Source organism: Ceratotherium simum, chromosome 16 (genome assembly GCF_057802395.1).
Source record: "Ceratotherium simum simum isolate JZ-2026a chromosome 16, ASM5780239v1, whole genome shotgun sequence".
Taxonomy (NCBI): Eukaryota; Metazoa; Chordata; class Mammalia; order Perissodactyla; family Rhinocerotidae; genus Ceratotherium; species Ceratotherium simum.
In genome coordinates, this window is record NC_141915.1 from 28,615,909 (window position 1) to 28,626,846 (window position 10,938).

The 10,938-nt window shown below is 39.8% G+C and overlaps 1 protein-coding gene across 1 annotated transcript; it reads right to left on the minus strand.

Moving 5' to 3' along the window:
• Positions 1 to 920: 920 nt before the first annotated feature.
• SMG8 (SMG8 nonsense mediated mRNA decay factor) lies at positions 921 to 7,826 on the minus strand. The gene is made up of 4 exons (XM_004434789.2): positions 6,043 to 7,826; positions 4,867 to 5,012; positions 3,736 to 4,608; positions 921 to 3,317 (listed from the first exon to the last, which is right to left on the minus strand). The coding sequence occupies exons 1-4, from the start codon at positions 7,799 to 7,801 to the stop codon at positions 3,120 to 3,122; spliced, it is 2,976 nt and encodes a 991-aa protein (XP_004434846.1). The 5' UTR covers positions 7,802 to 7,826; the 3' UTR covers positions 921 to 3,119.
• Positions 7,827 to 10,938: the final 3,112 nt, after the last annotated feature.

Below are 10,938 nucleotides of genomic sequence, written 5' to 3' on the forward strand. Positions count from 1 at the left end.
AAAAAAAAAAAAAAAAGAATTTATCTATGTGCCCCTCTATTAGCTTTATATATAATACCTTTAATCCTCACAACCACCCTTTGTGATAAATAGGAATTACCATTACCATTTTAGGGAAAATAATACTCAAGAATTACGTAAATTATTCAGGTTTCTTAAATGGTGGAGTCAATTTTTTTTTTTGGCTTCAATCTACTACAGCACTATTTTATACAGGAGAAAATACAGAACAGGACAGGGTATAAGAATATAAAGATTCAATACAGTTTTAGAGAGAATCAAGATCCACACTCTTAAGAGAAACTCAGATGTTTTGGGGGTAGCATACATAATTTTCCCCACATTAAAAACTCAGCCATTCAGACCAGAGTCAAAATATTCAGTTGGAAGAACTGACATGAAGTTTCTGTTCTTATATTTTCTAAGGCAGAACACAGGAAGAGTACAGCTTTGAAATCAGTGTCCTCAATTTAAATTCTGACTTTGCTACTCCCTAGCTATGTGATCTTGGACAAATTTTTTAACCACTTCAAGCTTTAATTTCCTGATCTATAAAATAGGGATAATATCTATCCTGCAGGGTTCTGAGGATTAGAGGCAATGCATGCAAAACGGTTAGTAAAGTACATAATAAGTAGATATTCATGAAATAGCTATTATTACTGTATGCCATTCAATAAAGACTAGCTATTGTTATTTTTATGAATCAGGCTTCCCTAGTCCTATTTTTCTAATTTTCTTTGTTTTCTGTTCCTTGGAAGTCTTTTTTGTTGTTGTTGTTTTAGTATCGATTCAGTGTTTAAGTAGTACAGGGGAACCTAACTTTAGGTAAAACAACATGTGAAGCGAATTTTAAAGTTAGAATAATATAATTTACTTTACAAAATGATGTATCATATTAGTCCTTTAAATAGCAAGCACTCCTTCAATAAGATATGATTTATTTCCTAAAAATTTTAATTCTATACAACTTTTCATGGACACATCAAAAGAGTTACCAATAGGCCAAAGAATGTCCTGTGAAGTCCCTTCTGACCTAGTGATTCTTAAAAAAGAATCAATTTGAAACATCTGCTTATATCTCAATAATAAAAAAAATTCTGCTAAGCAAAGGACAATGCAAGTGCTGCCACAGAAGAAATACAATTTCTTTAATAAAATCATCACTTTTGAAATTTGCTGAAGGTTTATGTGACCAAAGAGAAGAGCAGTAAGCAACACAAATTGCATAGACCACATTTCTCTAATGCAACACTCTGTAAACCTATTTATGGATAAAAGCAAACAAGTGCTGCACTTGTCTTTTAAGCAAGTTATACAAATACAAATAGCATAAAGATTTTGTATTTCAAAACTCTACAGAAATTCAAATTAGGGTGGCTTCTATAACTAAAAATAATCAAGGAAAATCATTTACTGATTTAAGCAGGAATGTAAAGTTGCTCCATACAGAATGACATCAAAAAGGAAACAAAGAAAAAAGACACAGGTTTGATCTTCTGAAACTTATTTGTTCTTACAAACTACTTTCTTCTAGTTCCTTTGATCTACAAGTTTACACAACCTGTTATTCAAGACTTAGAGGCTATTCAAAAAACAAAACAACTATTAGTACATATCCTACAGAGCAATCTAGCTGTATTTCCCAAATGCAGTGTGCTATTTTATAAAACCAACCAAGAACCACGTTTAGTACAAAAGCAATCGTGATTTTTAAAATTGATATAAAAAGAATGAAAGATATAAAAGAAAGGATGAAAAATAAGGGTGAGATGTAAGAAGAATGTAGACTAATTTTCATATTGGCTCACATTCTCCTTTTCCTAATCAAAGTATAGTAAAATGGGCATAAAAATACATCTAATTAAATTACAGTTCTAAATTCGCTGCCAGTTACATGTTTCTCCCTATACATTTTTTTGTGTGTGTGTGAGGAAGATCAGCCCTGAGCTAACATCCATGCCAATCCTCCTCTTTTTGCTGAGGAAGACCGGCCCTGAGCTACCATCTATTGCCAATCCTCCTCCTTTTTTACCCCTTTTTCTCCCCAAAGCCCCAGTAGATAGTTGTATGTCATACTTGCACATCCTTCATGTTGCTGTATGTGGGATGCCGCCTCAGCATGGCCGGAGAAGCAGTGCGTCGGTGCGTGCCCGGGGTCCAAACCTGGGCCACCGGTAGCGGAGCATGCGCACTTAACCGCTAAGCCTCTCCCTATACATTTTAAAATTTAAATCTAAATAACTGCTTTAAGCTGGTAGCAAAACATCTTAAACAAATACTATATTCATATATATTGAGACTAAAATTTCCAATTCCATTTGCCCAGCACTTCAAAATCAATGTGTCTAGGAAAATATAATCAATTACACTAGAATTTTGGTATGTTATTTTGCACATTTATCTAATTGATAATATAACAGTGTCACCATGTTGATGCTGGTAAAAGGTATCATAGATTGATAAGATTTGTATTACTTGGCAAATTGCTTCACAGTGTAAGAATTTTTAAACAACAAAGTGTGTATTAATATTTTGGATTAAAAAGTTTTAGTTCAGAGAGCATTCATTTAAAATATGGTCTCTCATCAGTCCAAGAATAAAATGGTAAGAACAAAACAATCTAATTCATATACCATAATTGTGAGCTAAAAATTGGGCTTTTTTTGCAATTAAGTCCTCTTACCATTACCAGATAACCTGCTGGATCATCTTATTTTGAAGATAATTTCAGGAACAGCATCTTAAGGAAAATCCCAGCTAAAACATCATTTTAGCAAAAACAGTTTTGGCTCACATGATTATGCAACATTCAGTTATGACAGAAAAATGGTTTATGGATAGTGAAACAGAAACAAAAGAAAATAGAGGTATCAATCATGTATTTTATGTCTTTTTCTAGAATAACCAATGTTTATTAGTAAGTTGTAACCCCATTTACAGTAGATACCAACAAGATCATGAAATAGTGGAACAATTATTGTCCAAATACTGAACTTCTATAACCAAAACACATTTTGGGTTCAAGAAAACACAGTATACACATACCAAAAAAACACCATATACACACTAAAAACAAAAACCAGCTCAAATCTAGGATTGAACTGGCTGGACAACACTTATTGTGTTACTGCTTTAAGAACCCCACGGAGCACCTTGTAACTCATTAACTGCACATTTTCCTTCGGAGGGAAACAAGGTCCTCTCTCAGTTACATATGCATAAGGAAATCTCAAAACCCAGAGGCCATCTGGTGGAAGAGTGATTTCTTGTTTTTCTGGGTAGAATACTGGACATGGTGGTGGGCCTGGCTGAACCTGAAAAACACAGGTAATATAATTATTTTTACATTTTTCAATAAGAAACACCTGAAAGATAAATACCTAAACAGACAATAAGTTCAAAGAACATATAAGATTAAGTAGGTAATGGGTACACTCTTAACTCTAATCATATCCAATATTACATTATTTAGTTTCAAATATTATCCTGCTTTTCTACAGATTTTTAATTTCAAGTTCTGCCTCTGAACCAACAATGTCAATTCACAGTGTGAATTGATTAACACATCCACAATTTATTTTTCAAGAAACAGAATATTAGGTATAAAAGGTATTCAAAATTAAGACCTTTTTAACGAAATAATTAGTTTGATATTATTCTGTACTTTCTAAAAAGAATCAAAACAAGCATCAGCATTTTTTGCTTGAGAATGGACAGGGTCGTATTTCTTACCTGAGGCATTAGTATTATCTGCAAAGGAGCGTCAGGAACCACAACAAAAAGCCTCATAAGTTGAGCATAATGTGGTTTTAGCCCTCTACCCTGAGACGATGACAGAATATATAAGGGCATATCACTATTCAGGGCTTTTAAAGCTGATTCCTTTGGCCCACTTCCCATTACTTTCATTACTTTGTCAGGTCCCGAGCACATAAATCTCCGACCTCGAGAGTCTTCATATTCAAAGCCCACAAATGCTCGAGCTATGTCATCTCGCCGTCTTCCTCTTCCCATTACAACTGCACTTCTCTTTCCAGGAATAGCTTTATTTGGAGCAGGCCAAGAATTTGTGTCTAAGTCTCCTTCATCTTCAGCTCTAGTCCTGATGACAATGTCCCAAGGCATAAGATAGTTTGTTCCTGGAATGAAGCCCTGTTGGTCTAAACCTGTGTGAAAGTTATAAGACTTAGCAGGGCCTAGTTTAACCAAAGACCAGCTGGAGAATTTGGGTAGGAGACCCTTAGGGCAATTTGAATGTAGCATGCCTGGGAGATACTCAACTGTAGATGCCTGTCGATCAACCAGGTTTGGTCTTTTCTCAGTTTTTACTTCTCCTTGACCATGAACTTCTGGATTATCTCCTCCTGCTTGTGGATCAGCTGGATAGGTACCTAAACTATCTGTGGATTGACCTAAACTCAAAGCTAAACTTAGGCTTGTGCTCTCTCCTTGGGTTTGAGGTTCTTTTTCTTTAAGTTTATCAGCATCTGGATCTGCTGGGGCAGGAGAAGATTCATTTTTGGCAGGAGCAGGATCTGGAGTACTTGGTTCAAATACTGGGAAATTGATATGATCCAATTTTCCACAACATTTTTCTTCCAGAAGCTATAGAGGAAGAAAAATTAATAAATAAATAATCCTGTTAACTTTTCATTTAAAATAATATATTCTTCACTCTAAAAAGCAAGATTTATAATTAACGGCTAAGCAAGTAAGTACATATAAAGAACTTTCCCCTGTTTACATATCACACTGCAGTCCTTTACTTTTCTAGATATTTTGCTCCTGAAAATATGTATTTTTAGTCAAATGGTAGTTAGCAAAAAAAAAAAACAGGAGAAAGAAGAAAAATTCAGAGTCTACCTGATAAAAGTCATAGTTAGCTGCCTTGATATCAAAGGGATCATCTCGAGGTGCTTGTTTCCTTCCACAGTTACAGGCACCAGTTGATCGAGCTCGGCTATTGTGATATAGCACAGGAGGATTTCTATCAGCCTCTGGTTTTTCTCCTGGAAAATATAACAGTCATTATTAATTTCACACACACAATGCAGAGTCAAATTTATTCTGCATTCTATAGCATCTAACCCCCAAATTTCTCCAAACAGTTCTTTGGAAATAAGAAGGGAAAAAAAAAACATCAAAAACATAAAAACCTTGGGCGAGGGCGGTAGTGTAGCGGTTAAGTGCGCGCACTCCGCTGCGGCAGCCCGGGGTTCGGATCCCAGGCGCGCACCAATGCACTGCTTGTCAAAGCCATGCTGTGTTGGGCCGGCCCTGTGGCTTGGCGGTTGAGTGCAGGCGCTCCATGACTGGCGGCCTGGGTTCAGATCCCGGGCACGCACCGACGCACTGCTTCTCCAGCCATGCTGTGGTCGCGTCCCACATACAGCAACTATAAAGATGTGCAACTATGATGTACAACTATCTACTGGGGCTTTGGGGGAAAAAAAAATTAAAAAAAAAAAGCCATGCTGTGGCGGCGTCCCATATAAAGTGGAGGAAGATGGGCACGGATGTTAGCCCAGGGCCAGTCTTCCTCAGCAAAAAGAAGAGGATTGGCAGATGTTAGCTCAGGGCTGATCTTCCTCACAAACAAAACAAAACAAAAACCTTGACTAAATTCACATAACAGAAGAAACAAGTGAAAATACATAAAATATGTTTTTTTAATCTAAAATGTTAGGGTTTCTAAGTAAATTTTATCATCACCATGGTGGCCTTACACTTCATTATATTCATTTTAGTTCACCAAACCTCCAAAATAAAAATGTTAACGTTTTTCTAAAACTTTGTATTATTTAATAGTTGTTTACTAATGCCCTAGGGTTCATTCTTTAAATACAAGAAAATAATTAGTAATCATAGCTGATATTTTCTTTTTACAGTAGAAGGAGAGAAAATTTAAATCTGACGCACTTAAATTTCTGTAGGGCTCTCTTTTTAAAATATCAATACATAGTGAACAAACTCGCTTAAAACAAGAATAAAAACACAGCTCAAAGTTTTGATTTCAAAAGGGTGAAAAATTTTAGCTACCTGATTTAGGTAATGAATGAAATTTATGTACACAGTGTTGATCAGTTAAACTCCTCTCCTCACAGAGCTGATGGCCATTGCTCCAAAACTTGTAGCAGTCCTCGTGTAACTGCATGGCGTACTTGTGAAAGGCTGGACCCCTAGCGTGTTGACTGTACACTCGAAGAGCCTGGGCAAGCTGATTCTTATGGACAGTCATTGTGTAATTATGAGGCAAATTTGACTGATAGGCACTATGGGCCATGGGTAAAGCTTTTTGGCATCGGTTTTCTGAGAATTTGGTGTCAATATCCAAAAATCCTTCCAAGACTTTAATACTGCTTAAAATCTTAGATGTTAGCTCCCCAGTGGGAGACCCCAGGTCCTCCTCTTTCCCATCAATAGCTACTTCATACAGTTTTGAAGCTGCTGAGATCCACTTATGATAAGTGGGAAGTTCAAAATGGGAAGGCTGTGGGTTCCTGCCCACACTGTCATCAAAACCTTTCTTGCTTAGGACTAGCTCCACATGCTGCCATAGGAATTCCCGAAGAGTGAAATCCACTAGCTGCCCTGAAGAACTGGAACTGCTGCTGTCAATGTGGAAAGAAAGTTGTTGTCGGTTGTGCTGCCTCATCACCTGGTATCGCCTGGGCCCAGAAAGGGGTGTAGGCACTAGCAAAGATTCCGGGTCCTTCACAGTACAATGACCCCTGAGTTGGTCCAGCAACATGCCTACTGGGTCCTCCTCCTGGCTTCCGGGAACTATGTACACAAAAGCCTGGTTGGCAGGCACAGTAAAGAGGCAGTTGATACTCTGATTAGTCAAGACACGACTCTTCCGGAAGATTCTATAGATCTGGTCCTCTAGGGCATGCTGCAATCTCCTTTTGGGAGAATGCTTCTTGGGCTTGTCTGGATGGGCTGGGTCTTGATTCCGAGGGGGTTCCACCTTGAGGGCTCCATTGAGTTGGAAGAGAAAAAGGAGTCTAGGTGGGCAAGGTCGACAGTTTAGCTTCCAGTCTTTGCCAACTGGACAATCCTTAATGGCTGTTTTGAGGAGGGGCAGTACTTTCTGTCTCAGTCCATCCAGGGCTCTGAATACTCGATCATAAGTGATATCAAAGGAACAAGTGGGATGGACCAGAAGCAGGATGTGACAGACAGAGAAAAGATAAAGGAGACTGAGGCACTGCAGCTTCTCTTGATGCTTCCAGAACTCGTGCGCTTCTGCATGAGGTAAAGACAGGCCACCTCCAGCTTCCCCGCTCTGAAGAGCCCGACAAGCCCGCAGAAGCTGGGAATTGTCACAGATAGAAGTGAGAAGAAGATATAGAACTTTGCTTTCCTGGCTGTAATATGCCTGCAGAAGGCTGTAGTCGTGCGAGCCTGGCTCAGGTCGGTTACCTTCCACAGCGGCTCCACCTCCCTTAACTGGATCCTCGGCCCCAGCCCCAGGGTCCCCGGCTCCACCAGCTTCCCCGACGGCGCCAGGCTCGGTCCTGATTCCAGGCCCTGGGTCCCCAGGATCTTGGTGGCGAAAGAGGGGAAAGATCTGTCGGTCGCACACCGTATTCACAAGTGAGAACTTCTCGGAATTCAGTCGCAGAGCCGTCTTGCCGAAGATTCCCACCACGCAGATCTCATCCTCTCGCCAAGGAGGCTCCGGTCCGCCAGCTGCGCTCCCTCCGCCCTCCGTAGAGGACCCCTCGGGACTTTCAGGGCCGGTCCACGCTGAAGCTCCCATTAGAAGCTCTCGCAAGCTGACAGGACCCGCCATGGTGCAGAGACTTCTCTAGAGTCCTTCCGGTCCGCCCTGTAAACCGAACCGGCGTTGGTCCAATTTTGAAATCCCTCCCCCGCGCCTTCAGTACCTGCTGTCCTTTCACTTTAGGTTCCGTCTCCCGCTCCTCCTCTCCTAGTCTTTCCCTAAGCTTGTCCCTAGTCCTACACCACAGCCCGTTTAAGATTTTCCTCAACCTGAGGCTGTAAGACGAGATATCAAAAAGACAATTGGAAACAGTTAGTTTGCACTTCAAGGAATACAAAAACACTGCAAAAGCAGGGTCAAGTGACTCTTCCAAAAGTAGAGAAATGGTTCAATTTAAGCTCTAGAACCTTGCTACACAAGGCCTATTGTGCAGAAAAAAGAGGAGGGACCTTGTTAGAAATGCAGAATCTCAGGCCCCAACCCAGACCTACTGAATCAGAAGATGCATTTCAACTAAATCCTAGTGATTGGTACACACTTTGCAGTTTGAGAAAAACGGCCCTAGAAACATCTTGCAAAGCAAGGTGAACAGATTTCCTTCTTCAGACCTATTTGTAAAGAAAGATGATTCACTCACATCAATGGAAAAGAAAGACAGTGATTTTGAAAGGTTTATGGAGTAGAAGCTTTAAACAAAATAATTTCTCAGGCTAGGAAGAATATATGCCAAAATGTTAAACAAAATATATACCAAGGGGGCTGACCTGGTGGCATAGTAGTTAAGTTCACGCATGCCTGCTTCCTTGGCCCGGTGTTTGTGGGTTTGGATCCTGGGTGTGGACCTACACACTGCTCATAAAGCCATGCTGTGGTGGCATTCCATATAAAAAACAGAGGAATACTGGCACAGATGTTAGCTCAGTGACAATCTTCCTCAAGCAAAAAGAGGAAGATTGGCAACAGATGTTAGCTCAGGGCCAGTATTCCTCACCAATATATATAATATATATATACCAAAATATTTAAAATGTGATGGGATTTGTTTCATTTTTTTATTCCCTTTTTTTATATATATAATTTTATTTACTTATTTACTCCCCCAAAGCCCCAGTAGACAGTTGTATGTCATAGCTGCACATCCTTCTAGTTGCTGTATGTGGGACGTGGCCTCAGCATGGCTGGAGAAGCGGTGCGTTGGTGCGCACCCAGGATCCGAACCCCGGGCCGCCAGCAGCGGAGTGCACGCACTTAACCGCTAAGCCACGGGGCTGGCCCTTTTATTCCCTTCTTTATGTTTTTTTTTAATAGACTTTATTTTTTAAGAGCAGTTTTAGATTCATAGAAAAATTGAGCAGAAAGTACAGACAGTTCCCATATACTCTCTGCCCCCACACAGGCACGGCCTCCTCCACCATCAACACCCTCCTCCAGAGTGGTAAATTTGTTACAACTAATGAACCTGGATTGACACATCATTATGGCCCCCAAATCCATAAATTACATTACGGTTAATTCTTGGTGTTGTACATTCTATGGGTTTGGACAAATGTATAATGACATATATCCACCATTATAGTATCATATAGAATAGTTTCACTGCCCTGAAAATCCTCTGTGCTCTGCCTATTCATCCCTCCCTTCCCCCAACCCCTGGTAATCACTGATCTTTTTACTGTCTCCATAGTTTTGTCTTTTCCGAAATGCCTCATAGTTGGAGTCATACAGTACACAGCCTTTTCAGATTGGCTTCTATCACTTAGTAATATGCATTTACGGTTCCTCCGTGGTTTTTCATGATTTGATAGCTCATTTCTTTATAGTGCTGAATAGTATTTCCTTATCTGGATGTACCACAGTTTATTCATCCATTCACTCACTAAAGGACATCTTTGTTGCTTCTAAGTTTTGGCAATTATGAATAAAGCTGCTACAAACATCTGTGTGTAGGGGCCAGCCCATTGGTGTAGTGGTTAAGTTTCTGCGCTCCACTTCCGTGGCCTGGGGTTCGCAGGTTCAGATCTGGGCGCGGACCTACAAGCTGCTTATCAAGCCCTGCTGTGGCAGCATCCCACGTACAAAATAGAGGAAGATGGGCACAGATGTTAGCTCAGAGCTAATCTTCCTCAGCAAAAAGGAGGATTGGCAATAGATGTCAGCTCAGAGCCAGTCTTCGTCTCACACACACACACACACACACACACACACACAAAATCTGTGTGCGGGGTTTTGAGTGGACATGCTCTTTTATTTTTATATCTGTATTTTCTAATTTTTCTACAGTGAACACTTTCTTCAATTTGTAATAATATTAAAAAATTCTTCCTTGAAAAAAATGTGGAAAGCTTTAACTCAATATTTGATTTAGTTGATTGGAAGTTTGAATGGTTAGATTTATTTTTTGAAATACTCTTGGTTTTAAAGTAGAAATGGAGTCAGATAATTTGTGTTTAATGAGTTCTTACTTGGGGTGTCAAATAATGACAATAAAATAATAATCAAGCACATATTACTTACTCTGTATGTGGCTCTGTGCTAAATCCTTATCAAGAATTCTCATTTGGGCCGGCCCCATGGCTTAGCAGTTAAGTGAGCGTGCTCCGCTGCTGGCGGCCCCGGGGTTCGGATCCCGGGCGCGCACTGACGCACTGCTTCTCCAGCCATGCTGAGGCCGTGTCCCACATACAGCAACTAGAAGGACGTGCAGCTATAACATACAACTATCTACTGGGGCTTTGGGGGGAAAAAAGTAAATAAATAACATTATAAAAAAAAAAGAATTCTCATTTGTGTATGATCTCACTTATACATAGAATCTAAAAAACCCTAACTCATAGAAATAGAGAATAAGTAGATAATTGCCAGTGGTTGGGGGTGGGCAGAATGGGTGAAGGTAGTGAAAAAGTATAAAGTTCCAGTTATTAGATAAATAAATTCTGGGGATATAATGTACAGCATGGTAACTATAGTTAACAATACTGTATTGTATGCTTGAAAATTGCTGAGAGTAGATCTTAAAAGTTCTCATTGCAAGAAAAAAAATTTGTAACTATATGAGGTGTTGGATGTTAACTAGACTTATTGTGGTAATCATTTTGCAATATATACACATATCAAATCATTATGTTGGGGGCCGGCCCTGTGGCTTAGCGGTTAAGTGCGTGCTCTCTGATGCTGGTGGCCCGGGTTCGGATCCCGGGCGCATACTG